Genomic DNA, 21,430 nt, shown 5'->3' with positions numbered 1-21,430 from the left:
AGTCTCCGGGGCAGGCGGGCGGCGGCACGAGGGGGCTGGGTCGGGGGTGGCCGGTCAGCCGAGGAGGAGAACGCCAGGCGCAGAGTCGCGGAGAGGGAGGCCACATGGTGGGAAGAACCAGGAGGGCCCGAGGCGCCCCACCCAGGCCCCGACGTTGCCTCTTAGCTGTGCGGCCCTCACCGTCCAGGCGGGCTTCCTCCTCAGTTAAGTGAGGGAGGTGGCACGCTGCCTCTGCAGGTCCCTCCCACTCTGACTGTCGAGGGGCCTCGGCCCGGAGCCTGCTGCAGGGGTGGAGTCGGCCAGAGGCCCGAGCCATACCTGTGACGGCAATGGCGCCGCTCCCACAGGTGATCCTGAAGTCGGAGCCAGTCCACCCCTTCGGGTTGGCCGTGTACGGGGAGCACATCTTCTGGACCGACTGGGTGCGGCGGGCTGTGCAGCGAGCCAACAAGTACGTGGGCAGCGACATGAAGCTGCTGCGCGTGGACATCCCCCAGCAGCCCATGGGCATCATCGCCGTGGCCAATGACACCAACAGCTGTGAGTGCGCCGCTGCCACCAGCCTTGCTGTCCTGCCCATCCTGCCAGCGTGCACACACATGCACACACATGCACACTCACACACACTCACACACACCCATACCACCCTCCTCTGGTCTCGTCCGAATCCGTGGACCTCCAGCACGTGCTCTTGTCACTCCTCCCACCCAGAACCACGAATCCCCCGGAACCTGATCGCACACTCTCAGCCCAGGCTCTGCCTGCACCACCAGCGGCATCGTGTGCAGACACCGCCCCCCCCCACCCACACACACACACACACACACGGGTCTTGGCGGACTGCGTGTCCCCCACACAGACTGCGGCTTTCCCGGGCCTCTCACACAGGACCTGGGGCCCCCACCCTTACACACATGATCTGAAGTCTGCTTAGACTTGACTCGCCCCAAAGCACCCCTGGAATTCCATATGACCCCACCTAAGAGCACACCCTCCCTCTCAGGCCCCCCAAACACCCCACCCGGCCACACGCCTGCCACGGCCGTGCCGGGAGCTCAGGGAAGCTGGGGGAGTGGGTGCGCATTCCGCTGTGCCCTCTGCCCACTGCCCCCGTCCCGTCCCGGCCTCAGGTGAGCTCTCCCCTTGCCGCATCAACAACGGGGGCTGCCAGGACCTGTGTCTGCTCACCCACCAAGGCCACGTCAACTGCTCCTGCCGCGGGGGCCGCACCCTCCAGGAGGACCTCACCTGCCGGGGTGAGAGAGCGAGGGGGGAGGGCGCCGGCGGGGACCCGGGTGCACCCTGGGGACCGGCCCCTCTCAGGACCCCCCCATAGCCCAGCCTTTCACGGAGGGGAAACTGAGGACGCCTTCGTGCCGGGTGGGGGGAGGGATGCTGCCGGGGCCTGGCTCACGAAGCTCCCGCCTCCCTCCCCAGCGGTGAATTCCTCGTGCCGAATACAAGACGAGTTCGAGTGTGCCAACGGCGAGTGCATCCACTTCAGCCTGACGTGCGATGGTGTCTCCCACTGCAAGGACAAGTCCGACGAGAAGCCGTCCTACTGCAGTAAGGAGCCTCCCCAGGCCCCTGGCCGCCAGGCACCCGGCTCCACGCCGGCCGCGGGCGCGGGCGTGAGGGAGCCAGAGCCCCAGGGCCCAGCAGGCGTTTTGCAGAACCACCCAAGCCGGTGCCCGGCGGGCCCGTGGCAGGGCTGCCGTTTGCCGAGGGAACGAGTGCCTGCAGCTGAGCAGACGCAGAGGCAGGGCCTCTGCCGTAGCTGCCGCTGACCCGCTGCCCGCCCCCCGCCCGCAGACTCGCGCCGCTGCAAGAAGACTTTCCGCCAGTGCAACAACGGGCGCTGCGTGTCCAACATGCTGTGGTGCAACGGGGCAGACGACTGCGGGGACGGCTCCGACGAGATTCCCTGCAACAGTGAGTGGGACGCCGTGCCCGGCCGCGGACCCCGGCCTCTGCCCCACCTCACCTTGCCAAGCTTTGGGTCCCAGCCCCACGGGGTCTGGTTCGGGGCAGTCTGCGGCCAGGGCTCCGGCCTGGGCCGGCCTGGCCCCCCAGGGAGGACCTCGCCTGATGGCACCGGTGGCCCCTGTTCTAGAGACGGCCTGCGGTGCGGGCGAGTTCCGCTGCCGGGACGGCACCTGCATCGGGAACTCCAGCCGCTGCAACCAGTTCGTGGACTGTGACGACGCCTCCGACGAGATGAACTGCAGTGAGTGGTGCCCTTCCCGATCCGGCCTGGCTCCTGCCGTGCCCCCCCATCCTCCCGTGCCCCCCCATCCTCCCGTGCTCCCCCATCCTCCCGTGCTCCCCCATCCTCCCGTGCTCCCCCATCCTGCCGTGCCCCCCCATCCTCCCGTGCCCCCCATCCTCCCGTGCCCCCCATCCTCCCGTGCCCCCCATCCTGCCGTGCCCCCCCATCCTCCCGTGCTCCCCCATCCTCCCGTGCCCCCCCATTCTCCCGTGCGCCCCCATCCTCCCGTGCGCCCCCATCCAGTGCTCCTCTCTGCGTGCCCTCTGGCCCACAGGCAGCCTCAGCCCCCCCCACCCCACTCCCGGCCTGCTCCCTGCCTCCAGGCTCGAGCTCCCTGGGAATCAGGGAGGGGCAGTGAGTGGAAGGTGTGGGCAGCACCCCACCTCAGGGACACCCGTTCAACTTTCCAAAACACGCAAAGGCCCGCCTGGCCTGGCGCTGCCTTGCGGGGGGGCTGTTTGGAGAGAACTGGTGTCACCCCTCACCCCGCCCCCACCAGGCGCCACCGACTGCAGCAGCTACTTCCGCCTGGGGGTGAAGGGCGTGCGCTTCCAGCCCTGTGAGCACACCTCCCTCTGCTACGCGCCCAGCTGGGTGTGCGATGGCGCCAACGACTGCGGGGACTACAGCGACGAGCGAGACTGCCCAGGTCCCGACGCGGGCAGGTGTGCGGCGGGCGGCGGGCGCTCGCGGAGCGCAGGACCCTCACGCCCTTCTCGCCCCCAGGTGTGAAGCGCCCCAGGTGCCCCCTGAATTACTTCGCCTGCCCCAGCGGGCGCTGCATCCCCATGAGCTGGACGTGTGACAAGGAGGACGACTGTGAGCATGGCGAGGACGAGACCCACTGCAGTGAGTGACCCGCACCCCGTCCCCGAAGCCGGGAGCCCGAACACCTGCGGGGCCGGGGCTCCCACAGCCCCTGAGACCCAGTCCAGGCCCTGCTCTCAGCTCCCTCCGGAAATGCCCTCCGGGGAGGAGGCACCTGGGCCTTCACGCAGAACCCCCACTCGGAACCTGGAGAGAGGGTGGTCCCCTCTCCAGCTCCTGCTGAGCCCCACAGAGGGGTGCCTGGGTCTCCCCTCCCCCGCCCCCCGTCTAACTGAGGCTTTTGACTGCCCCAGACAAGTTCTGCTCGGAGGCCCAGTTTGAGTGCCAGAACCATCGCTGCATCTCCAAGCAGTGGCTGTGCGACGGCAGTGACGACTGCGGGGACGGCTCCGATGAGGCGGCTCACTGTGGTGAGGGCGGCTGGGGCCACGGGTGCCCACCCCACCCATCCACACACGCCCTGCTCTGCCTGCTCCTGGTCCCAGCGGCTCCCTGTTCCCTCCACAGAGGGCAAGACGTGTGGCCCCAGCTCCTTCTCCTGCCCGGGCACCCACGTGTGTGTCCCCGAGCGCTGGCTCTGTGATGGCGACAAGGACTGTGCCGACGGCGCCGACGAGAGCGTGGCAGCCGGCTGCCGTGAGTGGCGGGGGGTGAGGAGTGGGGTGGGCAGCAAGTAGCCCCAGGGGAAACAGGTCCAGAAGAGGAGGTGCTGCAGCAGGGGTCACTCAGGGTCAGTGGCAGAGCCCTGTCTCCAGCTCGGGCGCCCGGACCCCTTCCACCTGGAAGGCCTGGGGTGACGGTCGGCATGGGGTCGGGGGCTGAGGGGCATGCCGCCTCCGTCCACAGTGTACAACAGCACCTGTGACGACCGCGAGTTCATGTGCCAGAACCGCCAGTGCATCCCCAAGCACTTCGTGTGCGACCACGACCGCGACTGCGCCGACGGCTCCGACGAGTCCCCCGAGTGTGGTGAGTGCGGTGAGCCCGGGGCCGTGTGGGGAGCAGACCCTGCCCGCCCGTGACGGACTGTGCCCAGGCCAACCGCCTCCCCCTCCGCCCCCAGAGTACCCGACCTGCGGCCCCAACGAGTTCCGCTGCGCCAACGGGCGCTGCCTGAGCTCCCGCCAGTGGGAGTGCGACGGAGAGAACGACTGCCACGACCAGAGCGACGAGGCCCCCGTGAACCCGCACTGCACCAGCCCAGGTGGGCCCGACGCCGGCTCCCCCACCGCCCGCTCCCCCACCGCCCCCCACACCGTTCCGGGACCCCACTGACCTGGCCTCTGCCCCCGCCCCCAGAGCACAAGTGCTACGCCTCCTCGCAGTTCCTGTGCAGCAGCGGGCGCTGCGTGGCCGAGGCGCTGCTCTGCAACGGCCAGGACGACTGCGGCGACGGCTCCGACGAGCGGGGCTGCCACGTCAACGAGTGTCTCAGCCGGAAGCTCAGCGGCTGCAGCCAGGAGTGCGAGGACCTCAAGATTGGCTTCAAGGTGTGCCCCGCCCCGGGGGGCGGGGGGGAGAGGGGGAGCTTCCACACCCCCCCGGGAGCCAGACGGGCACTCTTTCTCCACCCCATTCTTCATTCATTCACCCAGGAGGGCTCTTTCTCCACCCCATTCATCCATTCATTCATTCATTCATTCACACAGGAGGGCTCTTTCTCCACCCCATTCATTCACTCATTCATTCATTCATTCATTCATCCAGGAAGGCTCTTTCTCCACCCCATTCATCCATTCATTCATCCAGGAGGGCTCTTTCTCCACCCCATTCATCCATTCATTCATTCATTCATTCACACAGGAGGGCTCTTTCTCCACCCCATTCATCCATTCATTCATTCATCCAGGAGGACTCTTTCTCTACCCCCATTCATTCACTCCATTCATTCTCCCAGGAGGACTTTTTCTCCACCCCCATTCACTCATTCACTCATTCATCCATTCATTCATCCAGGAGGGCTCTTTCTCCACCCCATTCATCCATTCACTCATTCATTCATTCATCCAGGAAGGCTCTTTCTCCACCCCATTCATTCACTCATCCATTCATTCATCCAGGAGGGCTCCTGCAGCACCTCCTCTGCCCGGCGGCATGCTGGGCAGTGGGGACTCAGCAGTGACCAAGCAGTGAGCGCTGCGGGGTGGGTTCCGCATCGTGTGGGAGGTCGGGCCAGCAGGCTGTGCTGGCCCACGTGAGAAAGGCTGAGAGGGCAGGGGGCATGTGGGTGTCAAGTGGACGATGTCCAGGGTGCAATTCGAGAGAGAAGCTGGACAGGAGAGCGAAACTGGGAGTGATCACCATGGAGATGGCATTTAAGTCCATGAGTCTGGATCCGATTCCCAAGGGAGCGAGCACAGACAGAAAAGAAGCCCCAGGCCTGAGCCCTGTGCTTGGCCCCCGAGGGCTGGGAGGTGTGGGGAGCGGGCTGAGCAGCTGGGGCTGAGAACAGGCGAGGAAAGCTTCGAGAGGAGCATGGTCAGCTCTGTCTAGTGGCGCCCAAGGGCCACGCCAATGAGGCCTGAGCACTGCCTGTGGAGGTGGACACCTGGCGTCGGGGGCTCCTCCAGTGGTTTTGGGGGGTGAGGGCTGATCGCTGGCACGGTTGGCTCTACCTGCGTGCTGCCTGCCTCCCTGGGAAGTCTGGGTTTTCCTAGTGGAGGGACCGGAGCCCCACAAGGGCCGTCAGCCCCGGGGAGGCCCAGACCCCTGCCCGGCCCCCAGCCAAGGCGCCCTGTGCCCGCAGTGCCGCTGCCGCCCCGGCTTCCGGCTGAAGGATGACGGCCGCACGTGCGCTGATGTGGACGAGTGCAGCACCACCTTCCCCTGCAGCCAGCTCTGCATCAACACCCACGGCAGCTACAAGTGTCTGTGCGTGGAGGGCTATGCCCCCCGCAGCGGCGACCCCCACAGCTGCAAGGCTGTGACCGGTGAGCCGGCCGGGCGGCTGGGTGCTGTGGAGGGAGGGGTGGGACAGTGAGCTCAGGACGGCCCGGGACCGGGGGCGCTAGACCGTGCCCCGGCTCGCCGCTGAGCCAGGCTCCCCTGTCTCCAGATGAGGAGCCATTTCTGATCTTCGCCAACCGGTACTACCTGCGCAAGCTCAACCTGGACGGCTCCAACTACACGCTGCTCAAGCAGGTGCCAGCCCGGCCTCCGCCCCGGCCCGGCCCAGAGCCCCTGTCCTCCCGCGCGGCCGCGGTCATCCGCTCCCTGGCTTCTCCAGCACCCCCTCCCGGCTACAGTCCGCCCTGTCCCCCCACGCAGGGCCTGAACAACGCCGTCGCCTTGGACTTTGACTACCGCGAGCAGATGATTTACTGGACGGATGTGACGACCCAGGGCAGCATGATCCGAAGGATGCACCTCAACGGGAGCGACGTGCAGGTGCGGCCGGGAGCCCGTGCCCAGCTGCCATACGGGGCGCGGAGATCCAGCCCCCCAGTGCCCCTCCCCGGGGGGCGCTCTTCACTCCAAGGCCGCCTCCCCTTCTCCCACCCACCTACCACAGAGATTTCCTTCCCGCTTCCCGCTGAGGCCTGTGTGGCCGCTTGTCCTTGCCTCTCCCCCTCCACTACGCCCAGCGGAAGGTCTGGGAGATTCCTCTTGGTCTTTGCCTGATCCTCAGTGAGTCCCCCTGGTGTCTGACCTCCCTGGCGCCTGTGCTCCCGGGCACGTGCCGTTGGGGGCGTGAGTGGTCTCTCATTTCGAGACCCCTTCCCTCCGCCTCGCTGCCCCAGACCCCAGGCCGGGCTTTCCCGTGGCCTCACAGCCACGCTCCCCAGTCCATGCGGGGAAGCTGAGGCTGAGGGGCCACCCAGGGCGCTCAGGCTCTTCCCTCCTCCTCCGAAGGTGCTGCACCGGACCGGCCTCAGCAACCCCGACGGGCTGGCCGTGGACTGGGTGGGCGGCAACCTGTACTGGTGCGACAAAGGCCGGGACACCATCGAGGTGTCCAAGCTCAACGGGGCCTACCGGACGGTGCTGGTCAGCTCCGGCCTCCGGGAGCCCAGGGCTCTGGTGGTGGATGTGCAGAACGGGTAAGGGAGCGAGGAGTGGCGGGAGCCGGGAGCCGGGGAAAGCAGGCGGCAGGCGGCCAGGCCCCGCCTCCCCGCATGCAGGTGGGAGCGGGAGGGACCGGCCGCTGGATCTCTCGGGCTCACTGCCCGCCCTCCTGCCAGGTACCTGTACTGGACAGACTGGGGGGACCACTCGCTCATCGGCCGGATCGGCATGGACGGGTCTGGCCGCAGCGTCATCGTGGACACCAAGATCACGTGGCCCAACGGCCTGACCCTGGACTACGTCACCGAGCGCATCTACTGGGCCGACGCTCGGGAGGACTACATTGAGTTTGCCAGCCTGGACGGCTCCAATCGCCACGTTGGTCAGTCTGCCCGCGAGGCTGCCCGGGCACAGCAGCCCTGATGGGGCTGGGGGTTGACGCTGTCGGGATCAGGACTCAGGGCAGGAGTGGGCATACAAGCCAGAGGGCACGGTCCGGGGGGCGGCCTCAGCCCCACAGGGTGCGTCCCGGGGGCCGGCCTAGGCCTGAGGACCCCTTCCCCGCGCGGTTCCAGATGACGCCCCGAGGCAGGCGGGCGTGGGGGCCTGGGGTTGGCGTACTCTAGCACCCCCCTTCCTGACAGGAGACCATGTGATGCTGGGGTGCAGGAGCCGGCTCAGACAGGCCGGGTTGGGGTCCCAGGGGTTCCAGCGCTGCCACGTACTAGCCGTGCGGCCTTGGGAAGCCACTGCCCCGTCGGGCTGAGCTGGCGCCTGCCTCACGGAGTTGCTGCCCCGCCCGCAGTGCTCAACCAGGACATCCCGCACATCTTCGCGCTGACCTTGTTTGAGGACTACGTCTACTGGACCGACTGGGAGACCAAGTCCATCAACCGAGCCCACAAGACCACGGGCGCCAACAAGACGCTCCTCATCAGCACGCTGCACCGGCCCATGGACCTGCACGTCTTCCACGCCCTGCGCCAGCCCGACGGTGAGCCGGGCGGGTGGGGGTGAGCGGCACGGGCCCAGCTCATCCCGCAGGTCGGCACCCTCCCCGTCTCCCCGGGGTTCCTGCCCACCCCTTCTCCAGCACCGGGAGATCCCAGAGGCTGTAGACAGGCCGTGGCCCGGCTCTCCGCCGCTCAGCCCATCCTGGGTCCCGCCCTGGAGTCTCAGCCCCAAGGCCCTGAGGCCGGTCAAGCAGGGCGGGCCTGGGTGCAGGGACCCCGAAGGCGGCGGCCATAGCTGAGGGAGGGCACAGGGGAGGCGGTGTGGGCTGCAGGCCTGGCCTCATCCTGGCACCGCGAGAGGCTCTCTCCCGTCTCTGGCCTCAGCTCCCTCCTGGGAGAGCAGGATTGGCTGGCTCCGCTCTGCTCTGCCCGGGGCCGGGGCTCAGGAGGGGCGGGCCGTCCCCTGGGCCCAGTCGCCGCCCTTGACCCCCTTGTTCTCCGGCAGTCCCCAACCACCCCTGCAAGGTCAACAACGGTGGCTGCAGCAACCTGTGCCTGCTGTCCCCCGGGGGCGGCCACAAGTGTGCCTGTCCCACCAACTTCTACCTGGGCAGCGACGGGCGCACCTGTGTGTCCAACTGCACGGCAAGCCAGGTGAGGCGGCCCCCCTGGACCCCCATTCAGCGATGCCTTGATCCCCGGCCCCCACACCAGTACCCCCACTCCTTCTTTGGACCCCAACACCCTCTCTAATGTCCTCACGCATCTGGTTTTCCCACGCTAACACCCCCACATTTCTTGCCTACCTCTTGTCTCCCCACAGCAATACTTTTACTCCCGTCACCTCACACAAACACCCCCACACCCTAACCCTGACCCTCCCTCACTAGTACCCCCGACCCTCCCTCCACACAGACACCCCCTCACCTGGCCTTCCTGCCCTCGTCGTATCCCAGCCTTCGACCCAGCTCGTCCTCCCCCCAAAATACCCTGACCCTGCTTCTCCTGTGAGGCGTCCAGCCCCTCAGAGAAACCCCCCGAGTCCCCCAGACCCCCACCAACCCCTCTCGCCCCGCCTGCCCTCCAGTTTGTGTGCAAGAACGACAAGTGCATCCCCTTCTGGTGGAAGTGTGACACGGAGGACGACTGCGGGGACCACTCGGACGAGCCTCCGGACTGCCGTGAGTGCCGGCGGGTGGCCCGGGGCCCAGGGGGGGCAGCCCCCCCAGGCCCCCCCTCCTGATGCGGAGCCTCCCGCCCGCAGATGAGTTCAAGTGCCGCCCGGGACAGTTCCAGTGCTCCACCGGCATCTGCACAAACCCCGCCTTCATCTGCGACGGCGACAACGACTGCCAGGACAACAGTGACGAGGCCAACTGCGGTGAGGGCCGCCCGCCCCGTGCCTCCCGGGATCTGGGGGTTCCGCCCGCCCCATGCCTCCTGGGATCTGGGGGTTCCGCCCCCGTGCCTCCTGGGATCTGGGGGTTCCGCCCCTGTGCCTCCCTGGGATCTGGGGGTTCCGCCCCCTGTGCCTCCCTGGGATCTGGGGGTTCCGCCCCCCTGTGCCTCCCTGGGATCTGGGGGTTCCGCCCCCGTGCCTCCCTGGGATCTGGGGGTTCCGCCCCCCGTGCCTCCTGGGATCTGGGGGTTCCGCCCCCCGTGCCTCCCGGGATCTGGGGGTTCCGCCCCCCGTGCCTCCTGGGATCTTGGGGTTCCGCCCCCGTGCCTCCCGGGATCTGGGGGTTCCGCCGCCATGCCTCCCTGGGATCTGGGGGTTCCGCCCCCCGTGCCTCCTGGGATCTGGGGGTTCCACCCCCGTGCCTCCTGGGATCTGGGGGTTCCGCCCCCGTGCCTCCTGGGATCTGGGGGTTCCGCCCCCGTGCCTCCCGGGATCTGGGGGTTCCGCCGCATGCCTCCCTGGGATCTGGGGGTTCCGCCCCCTCCCGTGCCTCCCGAGATCTGGGGGTTCCGCCCCCGTGCCTCCCGGGATCTGGGGGTTCCGCCCGCCCCATGCCTCCTGGGATCTGGGGGTTCCGCCCCCGTGCCTCCTGGGATCTGGGGGTTCCGCCCCTGTGCCTCCCTGGGATCTGGGGGTTCCGCCCCCTGTGCCTCCCTGGGATCTGGGGGTTCCGCCCCCCTGTGCCTCCCTGGGATCTGGGGGTTCCGCCCCCTGTGCCTCCCGGGATCTGGGGGTTCCGTCCCCGTGCCTCCCTGGGATCTGGGGGTTCCGCCCCCCCGTGCCTCCCGGGATCTGGGGGTTCCGCCCCCATGCCTCCCTGGGATCTGGGGGTTCCGCCCCCCGTGCCTCCTGGGATCTGGGGGTTCCGCCCCCGTGCCTCCTGGAATCTGGGGGTTCCGCCTCCTGGAATCTGGGGGTTCCGCCCCCTGTGCCTCCCTGGGATCTGGGGGTTCCGCCCCCCGTGCCTCCCGGGATCTGGGGGTTCCGCCCCCGTGCCTCCCGGGATCTGGGAGTTCCGCCCCCATGCCTCCTGGGATCTGGGGGTTCCGCCCCCGTGCCTCCTGGGATCTGGGGGTTCCGCCCCTGTGCCTCCCTGGGATCTGGGGGTTCCGCCCCCTGTGCCTCCCTGGGATCTGGGGGTTCCGCCCCCCTGTGCCTCCCTGGGATCTGGGGGTTCCGTGCTGCGCTCTGAGGGCAGGCCCTGAGCCTCATCCACACGAATGACCCCGCTCGCCTCCCCTCCCCCAGACATCCACGTCTGCTTGCCCAGTCAGTTCAAGTGCACCAACACCAACCGCTGTATCCCTGGCATCTTCCGCTGCAACGGGCAGGACAACTGCGGGGATGGGGAGGACGAGAGGGACTGCCGTGAGTGCCCCCCTTCCCTCCCCCACCCCCCGCTGTGGCAGGGAAGGGGGTGGTGGGAAAACACAATTCACATTGAAAACTGCTCCTCGGGGCCTGCTGCCCTCCAGGAACGCTGACAGAGGGCAGCGTGCGTTGTACGGGGTGTTTGGTTTGCTCCTAAAGTCATGGCGCTTGGTGGAGGGATGGGCAGGTCCAGGAGCACAAAGCACTAAAGGCAGATGGACTGTCCCTTCCCCCCAAGAGAGTGCTGGCAGGAGGCAGGGACGGGCGGGCTGGGCAGCCGGACGGCGGTGACGGGAACTGCGGTGGGAGGCACAAGGGCGAGCCCTCATTCTGCCCCCACCCCACAGCCGAGGTGACCTGTGCCCCCAACCAGTTCCAGTGCTCCATCACCAAGCGCTGCATCCCCCGCGTCTGGGTGTGCGACCGGGACAATGACTGCGTGGACGGCAGTGACGAGCCTGCCAACTGCAGTGAGTGGCCTGGCGCCTGGGGAGCCCGGAGCCCCCTGGGACCCCCTCAGTGCCCACTCCCACCCTCACAGCACCTTCCTGAGTCGCCTCCCCTCACCGCCCGCCCCCCCCTTGCAGCCCAGATGACCTGCGGGGTGGATGAGTTCCGCTGCAAGGACTCCGGCCGCTGCATCCCCGCGCGCTGGAAGTGCGACGGGGAGGACGACTGCGGGGACGGCTCTGATGAGCCCAAGGAGGAGTGTGGTGAGCTCCCCAGCCCCAGATCCAAGGGCAAGGATCCTGCCGGGTGGGGGTGGGCCCCGGCCTCCGATGGGGTGGGGCAGAGCTGGGCTGCCTGCCCAGGGGTCACCAGCGGCCTCACCCCGGCTCCTGCGTCTCCTGTCGGATTCCCTGTCCTGGAGCCCCCGCACCTCCTCAGCACACGCCTGTGCGGAACCCGTGAGGCCCGTTAACCCCTCCTGAGGCAGCTCCCCCCCGCGTGTCCCTCCTGCCCCGTAACGGCCTCCCGTGCTGACCTGTCTCGGGCTGGAGCGCCCACTCCTCCCCCCCACCCCCGTGTGGGACCCTGTGTGGACCCTGACGTCTGCCCCGAGACGCTGCCCCTGACGGCCCCCAACCTGCCTCCCCAGACGAGCGCACCTGTGAGCCCTACCAGTTCCGCTGCAAGAACAACCGCTGCGTGCCCGGCCGCTGGCAGTGTGACTACGACAACGACTGTGGGGACAACTCCGACGAGGAGAGCTGCAGTACGTCCCCTCCCCACCGCCCAGCAGGCGCCCCGCCCTGCCCGCACGCCCGCCCCAGCTGCACCAGGGCAGCTGCCTCCAGGGCTGGGGGTCAGGAGCCCCCCGCCCCCCCTGCCCCGCTCCATGCTGTGTATTTGAGTTTGTGCCATTTCACCTCATCTCATGTTTCTCTCCATTTTCACACTGTCCTCTCGGGGTTACAGAGGTAGGTGTCGCCGATGTGCTGTGCTCCCGCCACACCCCGCCTCTGCCCACAGCCCACCCATCCCCGTGCCGTGCCTCAGCCCATCGTCCTTGACTGGCCGCTCCCTAAACCCCGGTGCTTGTCCTAGTGGTGTTGTCCCTCCCCGCCCTTCCCCACACACAGTGTGTCCCGAGGGCAGGGCCAGGGACCCGGGCCCGCCCTCCTGCGTGCGCCCCAGGGGTGAGTGGGTGTCCTCTGCGCCCGGCTGGCCCCCTGAGGACAGCCAGTGGCTGCACGGGATTGGTTGAGCCTTTTGGTCGTCGTGCCAGTCAGCTGCGGCCTCAGGAACACAGCGATGGGTGGTCTTACTCTGCCAAGGGCTGGCGGCGCCCTCGAGGGCTGGGTGCCCATGCCCACCTCCCGGGGCCTGTCTCGTCCTTCCCCAGCCCCTCGCCCCTGCTCGGAGAGTGAGTTTTCCTGTGCCAACGGCCGCTGCATCGCTGGGCGCTGGAAATGCGATGGGGACCACGACTGTGCGGATGGCTCGGATGAGGTGGGCAGGGAAACCGGGAGCGGGGGGTCGGAGCAGGGCCGCCGGGGGACCCAGGTCTGACCAGGATGCCGCTCCCCGGCCCACAGAAGGACTGCACGCCCCGCTGTGACATGGACCAGTTCCAGTGCAAGAGCGGGCACTGCATCCCCCTGCGCTGGCGCTGTGACGCGGACGCTGACTGCATGGACGGCAGCGACGAGGAAGCCTGCGGCACTGGCGGTGAGCCCTGCCCACCCCCACCCACACCAGCCCTGGCCCAGGAGCCAGGTGGGCTGGGATCCAGCAGAAACGGCGGGCTGTGTCCATCCCGGCCTCGCCCATACGTTCCCAGAAGGCAAGAGTCCCTGCTCACTCTCCTTCCCCGGGAAATGAGGCGGGGGCTCCGCAGCCTACAGGGGCCTGTGAAGCCGGTGAGACCCCGGCAGGGAGGGCAGGCATCCTGGCTCTGCCCTGGGGGCTGAGGACGGGCTGGAACCCAGCCTCCCGACTCCCAGCCCCGTGCTCCTCGCCCTGGAGGGGGCCCGTGTCCTGCAGCCACCACCAGAGAGGGCTCTCTGGACCCTCCTGGACACTCTTCCCAAAGGCCTTTTCTCCCCGAAATAGCAGAGGAGGCAGCTCTGCCCAGCTGCCCCACTGGTCGAAAACTACACCTGAGTCCCCTCCGGCTGTCCCACCGCCGGCCTGTGGCTTGGCCTCCACGGTGGAGGGCGGGTCTGGGCCGGGTCCTGTCCCTGGACCCCGGCTGCCTGGGCTCAGCCGTTGTTGGCTCCCTGCCCCCGGCCTGTAGTGCGGACCTGCCCGCTGGACGAGTTCCAGTGCAACAACACCCTGTGCAAGCCCCTGGCGTGGAAGTGCGACGGCGAGGACGACTGCGGGGACAACTCCGACGAGAACCCTGAGGAGTGCGGTGAGTGAGGCTGTGAGGCTCTGGGGCGGGGCGGGGCTCCGGCCGCCAGGGCCCAGCAGCTCGCCCAGGGCTGACCGGCTCTGTCTCCTGCAGCCCGGTTTGTGTGCCCTCCGAACCGGCCCTTCCGCTGCAAGAATGACCGCGTCTGCTTGTGGATCGGCCGCCAGTGTGACGGCACCGACAACTGCGGGGACGGGACTGATGAGGAGGACTGTGGTGAGCAAGGGCCAGTGAGGAGGAGCTGGGGCCTGGGTGGGGGTGCACGGGGAGGAGGGCTGGGCCAAGTGGGAGCTGTGTGCAGGGAATGGACTTACTGGAAGGGGAGGTTCCATGGCTGGGAGCGTGGGGGCCCTCCCCCGGGGAGGCGCTGGCGGCTTCCTGATGCCCGAGGCCTGGAGGTGGAGACAATGTCTAACCAGCCTCTCCTGCAAGCTTGACAAGTGGCGGGGCTTGTCCCCCCTTTACCCATGGCTCCTGGGAGGAAGGGGCGGGGTGGCGAATGCCCAGGACCTGAAGCCCCGCTCTCCGCAGAGCCCCCCACGGCTCAGACCCCCCACTGCAAAGACAAGAAGGAGTTTCTGTGCCGGAACCAGCGCTGCCTCTCCTCCTCGCTGCGCTGCAACATGTTCGACGACTGTGGGGATGGCTCCGACGAGGAGGACTGCAGCATCGGTGAGGGGGGCGTGCGGGGCAGCTGGGGCCAGAGAGCTAAAGCCCGGGCCCGGGGCGGCTCCGGGGAGGGGACCCACTCTCTGTCCCCCACAGACCCCAAGCTGACCAGCTGTGCCACCAACGCCAGCATCTGCGGGGATGAGGCACGCTGCGTGCGCACCGAGAAAGCCGCCTACTGTGCCTGCCGCGCCGGCTTCCACACGGTGCCGGGCCAGCCCGGATGCCAGGGTAGGAAAGGGGGATGGGGTGGGCGGGGGGGGGGGGGGGAGGCAGAAACCGCAGCCACATGGGGTTTCTCCATGACCCTCCCTGTCACCCCAGACATCAACGAGTGCCTGCGCTTCGGCACCTGCTCCCAGCTCTGCAACAACACCAAGGGCAGCCACCTCTGCAGCTGCGCGCGCAACTTCATGAAGACGCACAACACCTGCAAGGCTGAAGGTGCGGCGCCGCGGGGCGGGGCCAAGGCGCGGGGGCGGGGCTTGCAGCGCCGGGATAGACATGGGGCGGACCTGGGGTGGGGTGCTGCCCTCCGTCCACCCCTGCCAAGTGTGGAACCCAGAGCTGCAGGTGCCGCTCTGTGCTGGTCGCCACACGGGGCGCGGTGTGGGCCGGCTCATCGAGGAAGGCTGAGCACACACACCCCACACGTGCCTCCCGCCCGCCACTTCCGGGGGCACGGACGCACATCGCCACACTTGCAGTCACATGGACCCCCCCTGCGTGTCCCCTTCATGCTTCCCTTTTGTCAGCTTATTGGGATGTCAGCGGGAAAGTTGTCAGGTATTTAATGTGTACGAGGTGATGATTTGATACACGTACAGCTTGTGAAAGGATTCCCCCGCCGAGTTCATTAACACACCCATCGGCTCACACGTTACCTTTTGTTTTTGAACACGTAAGTTCTCGCCCGGGAGCTTAGACACACACCTGCAGCGTGTCCTGTACCTGTGCAGAAGCACGCCCACACACCCAAGTGCACTCCCATGTGCACGCATACCTACCCCCTCCATGTCTGTGCGCATAAGCCCACACGCGTGTGCACCCGTGAGCACACGTCGGACAGTGTGTAGGAGAGAGCCTGGTGATGACAGCCAGAGGCCATGAGGAGCCGAGGCCCGTGGGGCTGGGGGAGCAGGGGCCTCCGGGGGGCAGGTCCCCTGGATAAGCTCGAGGAGGAGAGGAGGAAGGACATTCCGAGGGCTGGGGCTTCTGACCAGGAGACTGATGAGGAGCGAAGACGTTGTTAGTGTGCAAGGGGCTGGGCTGGGTGAGGAGCACGTCTCGGGCACACCCCTCCCAGCACCCCCGGCCGGACTCCTGCCCCCGCCTTCCCCCACACCCAACCTCTGGCCTCTTGCCCTCCAGGCTCCGAATACCAGGTCCTGTACATCGCCGACGACAACGAGATCCGCAGCCTGTTCCCCAGCCACCCCCACTCGGCTTACGAGCAGGCCTTCCAGGGCGATGAGAGCGTCCGCATCGACGCCATGGACGTGCACGTCAAGGCCGGCCGCGTCTACTGGACCAACTGGCACACGGGCACCATCTCCTACCGCAGCCTGCCCCCCGCGGCACCCCCCACCACTTCCAACCGTCACCGGCGAGAGATTGACCGGGGTGTCACCCACCTGAATGTGAGCACCAGCCCGGGGGGGGGCCCAAAGAGCCGCGGCTTCTGAGCAGAGTTCGACAAGGACAGTGAGGGGCAGGGGCGTGACTGAAGGGAGGGGCGGTCAGGGTACCTCGGAGGCACGGACGGCAGGCGGCAGGGCAGCGAGTCTGCAGCCCCCGGGGAGGGCACTGGGCACACAGGCTGCAGTTAGAGCCGCATCCAGCTCCCGGCCCCCACGCCGCCCACTGGGCCCATCTTGGCCAACCTATTCGGCCTCTTTGGGCCTCACTTTGTTCCTCAATAAAGCAGCGTAATGATAGCTAATCCAGCAAAATACGTGGGAGCGCTGAGGGTGGCCCGAAAGGTAATTATCTGTTGAATCTGCTCAAAGCCGGGGATTAGCTCTCAGTCTGGGATGAGTTTTTGGCCGAGAACGGCTGGCGGAGTTGGGGGGCGTGGATAATGGGCAGGAAGACGAGAGGTGGCAGCCCTGACACTGTGATCCCCCCGTTCAGATTTCAGGGCTCAAGATGCCAAGGGGCATCGCCATCGACTGGGTGGCCGGGAACGTGTACTGGACGGACTCCGGCCGAGACGTGATCGAGGTGGCGCAAATGAAGGGCGAGAACCGCAAGACGCTCATCTCCGGCATGATTGACGAGCCCCACGCCATCGTGGTGGACCCGCTGAGGGGGTGGGCAGGGCTCTGGGGGGGCGCGTCTGGGCTGGGCCGGAGGGTGGGGGGCCCCAGCACCCCAGGTGCACTCTTTTGCCGCCCAGACCAGCCTGGGTGTGACTCTTCCTGGGCCTCAGGTCTCCCCGCCTGGCCCTCCCCTGCTGCCTGTGCCCAGGACTTCCGCCTGGCCTGCTCAGACCGGGGCCTGACTGCCACGTGGCTGCTGTCCTGGGCGGCCCGGGTCTGGGCTGCTCCTCGGCCCCCGGGGGCGGCTCTGCCCGCCCAGCGGACCTGGATCAGCACATTGTGGTTTTTGAAGAAGAGTCTTAACCTGGCCAGGGACCTGGCTCCCCTGGTTCTCTCTGGAGGAGGCAGATAGAGCGCCCTCCTAAGGCCCAGAAGGCCCTGTGCCCAGGCCAGGAACCTGCTGGCCCCCTTGGCCGGCCTCCCCAGGTCCTACCCGTACTCACCCCTCCTCCCTCCCCAGCACCATGTACTGGTCGGATTGGGGGAACCACCCCAAGATTGAGACGGCGGCGATGGACGGGACCCTGCGGGAGACACTGGTACAGGACAACATCCAGTGGCCCACAGGTCTGTGGCGGCGGGGGCAGGGCGTGGCGGGGGGGGGCGGGCGGGGGCGGGGGCGCCGCAGTCACACGAAAGCTGGGAGGGGACGGCTCCCACGGATGGGCAGGCGGGTTTGGAAGCTTTTCCCAAGGAGCGACGGGTGGTGGTTGTGGGAACGGGGTGGGGCGGTCCCCACACGGAGACAGTTCTGCTTCTCCCCGGCCTGAGGCGGGGGAGTCTGGGCCTCACCGCGCCGTCTCCCCAGGCCTGGCCGTGGATTATCACAATGAGCGGCTGTACTGGGCGGATGCCAAGCTCTCGGTCATCGGCAGCATCCGGCTCAACGGCACTGACCCCATCGTGGCTGCTGACAGCAAACGAGGTGGGTGTCTGACAGCAGCCTCGGCCACCCCCACCTCGGGCCTTCGTCCTCTCCACTGAGCCCACGGCCTCCCCGTGCCTGCTGTCCTCCCCGGCCCGGCTCCCGACAACCCTGCACCAGCCCTGCAGGCCCAAGGCCCACTCCGACCCTCTGGCCCACTTGTCCATTCATTCATTACACCCATGAATATTGAGCTGCATGGAGGTGGCAGTAAGAACTTCGCAAATGTGGGGAGAGGCAGCAGAAGTCAGTCCTGGCCCCAGAAGTCTAGGGGTGATGGGCCTCGTGCCAAAGGTCGCCACAGGAGGAAGGAGAGGAAGGGGCACGTGGTTTGGGATATGTTGGATTGGAGGTGCCTGGGAACCACGAGGCCAGTGTCCTGGAGAGTGTGACCAGGGCCTGAGTCCCCTCCACATCCTCCCCCAGGCCTGAGTCACCCCTTCAGCATCGATGTCTTTGAGGATTACATCTATGGTGTCACCTACATCAATAATCGTGTCTTCAAGATCCATAAGTTTGGACAGAGCCCCCTGATCAACCTGACGGGGGGCCTGAACCATGCCTCGGACGTGGTCCTGTACCACCAGCACAAGCAGCCTGAAGGTGGGCGGGGGGAGGCCCAGGCGGGGGCGGGGAAGGCAGGGGGCATCGAGTCTCCACGCCGCGGCCTCGGTTCCCGGTGGGCAGGGGAGTTCTGGGTCCTCAGGGCTCAGCCTCCCCCCGCCCTGGCCCGCACCTGCAGTGACCAACCCCTGTGACCGCAAGAAGTGCGAGTGGCTCTGCCTGCTGAGCCCCAGCGGCCCCGTCTGCACCTGCCCCAACGGGAAGCGCCTGGACAACGGCACCTGCGTGGCTGTGCCCTCGCCAACGCCCCCGCCGGACGGTAGGCTCGGCCCTCCCTGCCCCGGCCCCTGCCCAGGCCCTCCTCCCGCAGCCCCTGAGTTCCGCCCTCCCTGGCTCTGTCTGTGGTCCTCCCCGCAGCCCCTCGGCCGGGAACCTGTAACCTGCAGTGCTTCAACGGCGGCAGCTGCTTCCTCAACGCCCGGAGGCAGCCCAAGTGCCGCTGCCAGCCCCGCTACACGGGGGACAAGTGCGAGCTGGACCAGTGCTGGGAGCACTGTCAAAATGGGGGCACCTGCGCGGCCTCCCCCTCCGGTACGCCCTCCGCCTTCCCAGCGGGACTGCTCCCAGCCCCTCGGCCCGAGACCCCAAACCCACTGCCGCCTCAGGCAAATCCCCAGGCCCTGCCCTACCTTCCCCTCTGCCTCCTGCACCGCACGCACGCCCCCTGCTGGCTGCCTCCCGCCCAGAGCCTCGCAGCCCTGCTCCTCCGCAGTGGGGCCGGGTTCCGTGGGCCACAGTCCCACTCACACATCCTCTCCGCAGGCGTGCCCACGTGCCGCTGCCCCACCGGCTATACGGGCCCCAGGTGCACCCAGCAGGTGTGCACGGGCTACTGTGCCAACAACAGCACCTGCACGGTCAACCAGGGCAACCAGCCCCAGTGCCGATGCCTACCTGGCTTCCTGGGTGACCGCTGCCAGTACCGTGAGTTAGCCACCCTGGGCCCCGGGGCGGGCGAGGGGAGCGGGGGACCCGAGAGCCCGGGATGGGAGCCACAGGCGTGAGTTCCAGGGAGGAATGCCGTTCCTAGCTCAGCCAGGCCAGGTAGCTGGTGCTCCCTGGGGGTGTGGGCACGCCCTCTGAGCAAGTGAGCCCTCTGGCATCAGGATTAGTCAGTGCCCTGTCAGGATGCTCAAGGACATCCTTGTACCCTGGAGCCTCTGAGGTGGGCATCACCCAGACCTGGGGCGTCCAGCTCCCCCCACATATACAGCATGGAAGACCCTCATGAGGGTGGGGCTTCAGGCATCTCCTGTCCACCCACCAACCCACAGGGCAGTGCTCTGGCTACTGTGAGAACTTCGGCACGTGCCAGATGGCTGCTGACGGCTCCCGGCAGTGCCGCTGCACCACCCACTTCGAGGGGCCCAGGTGTGAAGTGAATAAGTGCAGCCGCTGTCTCGATGGAACCTGCACGGTCAGCAAGCAGAGTGGGGACGTCACCTGCAAGTGAGTGCCTGGCTAGACCCTGCCCGTCCCAGTTTTATGCCCCATCTGCTCCTCCCAGCCCTGCCCTGCCCGTCTCTCAGACACCCCTCTACCAGCCCAGCCCTGCCCCTGCCCCAGCCTCTCAGACACCCTGTACCAGCCCAGCCCTGCCCCTGCCCGTCTCTCAGACACCCCTCTACCAGCCCAGCCCTGCCCCTGCCCCAGCCTCTCAGACACCCTGTACCAGCCCTGCCCTGCCCCTGCCCCTGCCCCAGCCTCTCAGACACCCTGTACCAGCCCAGCCCTGCCCCTGCCCGTCTCTCAGACACCCCTCTACCAGCCCTGCCCTGCCCCCGCCCCAGCCTCTCAGACACCCTGTACCAGCCCTGCCCTGCCCCCGCCCCAGCCTCTCAGACACCCTCTACCAGCCCTGCCCAGCCCTGCCCCAGCCTCTCAGACACCCCTCTACCAGCCCAGCCCTGCCCCTGCCCCAGCCTCTCAGACACCCTGTACCAGCCCTGCCCTGCCCCTGCCCCAGCCTCTCAGACACCCTGTACCAGCCCTGCCCTGCCCCCGCCCCAGCCTCTCAGACACCCTGTACCAGCCCAGCCCTGCCCCTGCCCGTCTCTCAGACACCCCTCTACCAGCCCAGCCCTGCCCCTGCCCCAGCCTCTCAGACACCCTGTACCAGCCCAGCCCTGCCCCTGCCCCAGCCTCTCAGACACCCTGTACCAGCCCTGCCCTGCCCCTGCCCGTCTCTCAGACACCCCTCTACCAGCCCTGCCCTGCCCCTGCCCCAGCCTCTCAGACACCCTGTACCAGCCCTGCCCTGCCCCTGCCCGTCTCTCAGACACCCCTCTACCAGCCCTGCCCTGCCCCCGCCCCAGCCCTGCCCTGCCCCCGCCCCAGCCTCTCAGACACCCTCTACCAGCCCTGCCCAGCATCTCACTTCTTCTTGCAGCTGCTCGGATGGCCGGGTGGCCCCCAGCTGTCTGACCTGCGCTGGCCACTGCAGCAATGGCGGGTCCTGCACCATGAACAGCAAAATGATGCCCGAGTGCCAGTGAGTTGGGCCTGAGCCTCACTGAGGCCCAGATCATCCCCTTCCCCAAATCTCAGTGGGACCATCAGGATCCCATGGCCCTTCTCCATCTCCCTGGCAGCCATGGCTCGAAGTCGTGCCTGCTCAGCTCTGCCCTCCTGTCCGCAGGTGCCCACCCCACATGGCAGGACCCCGGTGTGAAGAGCAAGTGGTCAGCCAACAGCAGTCTGGACGTAGGTGGCAGGGGGTGGGGAGGCATGGCTGCCGGGACCTGGAACTGGGAGGGGGGACTTGCTTCCTGTGCCTTCTGGACTGTTTCCCGTCTCCTCCCCTCTAGACATGGCCTCCATCCTCATCCCCCTGCTGTTGCTGCTACTGCTGCTTCTGGTAGCTGGAGTGGTATTCTGGTACAAGCGGCGAGTCCGGGGGTGAGTTCTGGGGAGTCTGGGAAATTCTAGTCATGACCACCCTCGCCGTCCACCTCTAGAGCCCCTGCCCCTGTGCTTCCGCCTCTCCCCAGGGCCAAGGGCTTCCAGCACCAGCGGATGACCAACGGGGCCATGAACGTGGAGATCGGGAACCCCACCTACAAGATGTATGAGGGCGGGGAGCCTGATGACGTGGGAGGCCTGCTGGATGCTGACTTCGCCCTGGACCCTGACAAGGTGGGCTGGGA

At 67.6% G+C, this 21,430-nt stretch overlaps 1 protein-coding gene across 1 annotated transcript in view; it reads left to right on the top strand.

Moving 5' to 3' along the window:
- LRP1 (LDL receptor related protein 1) overlaps positions 1 to 21,430 on the top strand; it is an 82,435-nt gene that overhangs the window by 59,048 nt on the left and 1,957 nt on the right. The window contains exons 44-88 of the mRNA XM_054718939.1: positions 348 to 540; positions 1,131 to 1,256; positions 1,438 to 1,566; positions 1,813 to 1,932; positions 2,114 to 2,227; positions 2,769 to 2,918; positions 2,996 to 3,118; positions 3,391 to 3,507; positions 3,605 to 3,733; positions 3,944 to 4,066; positions 4,161 to 4,301; positions 4,397 to 4,587; positions 5,844 to 6,027; positions 6,153 to 6,238; positions 6,365 to 6,484; positions 6,950 to 7,137; positions 7,279 to 7,484; positions 7,908 to 8,096; positions 8,561 to 8,709; positions 9,143 to 9,236; positions 9,320 to 9,436; positions 10,763 to 10,882; positions 11,233 to 11,355; positions 11,473 to 11,598; positions 11,985 to 12,101; positions 12,732 to 12,838; positions 12,925 to 13,057; positions 13,626 to 13,745; positions 13,839 to 13,961; positions 14,277 to 14,417; positions 14,511 to 14,645; positions 14,739 to 14,858; positions 15,786 to 16,054; positions 16,548 to 16,726; positions 17,196 to 17,302; positions 17,544 to 17,660; positions 18,087 to 18,263; positions 18,403 to 18,543; positions 18,642 to 18,815; positions 19,047 to 19,208; positions 19,559 to 19,733; positions 20,674 to 20,775; positions 20,923 to 20,987; positions 21,092 to 21,182; positions 21,275 to 21,419. Of these exons, the coding sequence (XP_054574914.1) occupies positions 348 to 540; positions 1,131 to 1,256; positions 1,438 to 1,566; positions 1,813 to 1,932; positions 2,114 to 2,227; positions 2,769 to 2,918; positions 2,996 to 3,118; positions 3,391 to 3,507; positions 3,605 to 3,733; positions 3,944 to 4,066; positions 4,161 to 4,301; positions 4,397 to 4,587; positions 5,844 to 6,027; positions 6,153 to 6,238; positions 6,365 to 6,484; positions 6,950 to 7,137; positions 7,279 to 7,484; positions 7,908 to 8,096; positions 8,561 to 8,709; positions 9,143 to 9,236; positions 9,320 to 9,436; positions 10,763 to 10,882; positions 11,233 to 11,355; positions 11,473 to 11,598; positions 11,985 to 12,101; positions 12,732 to 12,838; positions 12,925 to 13,057; positions 13,626 to 13,745; positions 13,839 to 13,961; positions 14,277 to 14,417; positions 14,511 to 14,645; positions 14,739 to 14,858; positions 15,786 to 16,054; positions 16,548 to 16,726; positions 17,196 to 17,302; positions 17,544 to 17,660; positions 18,087 to 18,263; positions 18,403 to 18,543; positions 18,642 to 18,815; positions 19,047 to 19,208; positions 19,559 to 19,733; positions 20,674 to 20,775; positions 20,923 to 20,987; positions 21,092 to 21,182; positions 21,275 to 21,419 (6,258 nt within the window). The remainder of the gene's footprint in view (positions 1 to 347; positions 541 to 1,130; positions 1,257 to 1,437; positions 1,567 to 1,812; positions 1,933 to 2,113; positions 2,228 to 2,768; positions 2,919 to 2,995; positions 3,119 to 3,390; positions 3,508 to 3,604; positions 3,734 to 3,943; positions 4,067 to 4,160; positions 4,302 to 4,396; positions 4,588 to 5,843; positions 6,028 to 6,152; positions 6,239 to 6,364; positions 6,485 to 6,949; positions 7,138 to 7,278; positions 7,485 to 7,907; positions 8,097 to 8,560; positions 8,710 to 9,142; positions 9,237 to 9,319; positions 9,437 to 10,762; positions 10,883 to 11,232; positions 11,356 to 11,472; positions 11,599 to 11,984; positions 12,102 to 12,731; positions 12,839 to 12,924; positions 13,058 to 13,625; positions 13,746 to 13,838; positions 13,962 to 14,276; positions 14,418 to 14,510; positions 14,646 to 14,738; positions 14,859 to 15,785; positions 16,055 to 16,547; positions 16,727 to 17,195; positions 17,303 to 17,543; positions 17,661 to 18,086; positions 18,264 to 18,402; positions 18,544 to 18,641; positions 18,816 to 19,046; positions 19,209 to 19,558; positions 19,734 to 20,673; positions 20,776 to 20,922; positions 20,988 to 21,091; positions 21,183 to 21,274; positions 21,420 to 21,430) is intronic.

Source organism: Eptesicus fuscus, chromosome 7 (genome assembly GCF_027574615.1).
Source record: "Eptesicus fuscus isolate TK198812 chromosome 7, DD_ASM_mEF_20220401, whole genome shotgun sequence".
Classification (NCBI taxonomy): domain Eukaryota; kingdom Metazoa; phylum Chordata; class Mammalia; order Chiroptera; family Vespertilionidae; genus Eptesicus; species Eptesicus fuscus.
This window is presented reverse-complemented; position numbering and strand designations above follow the sequence as displayed.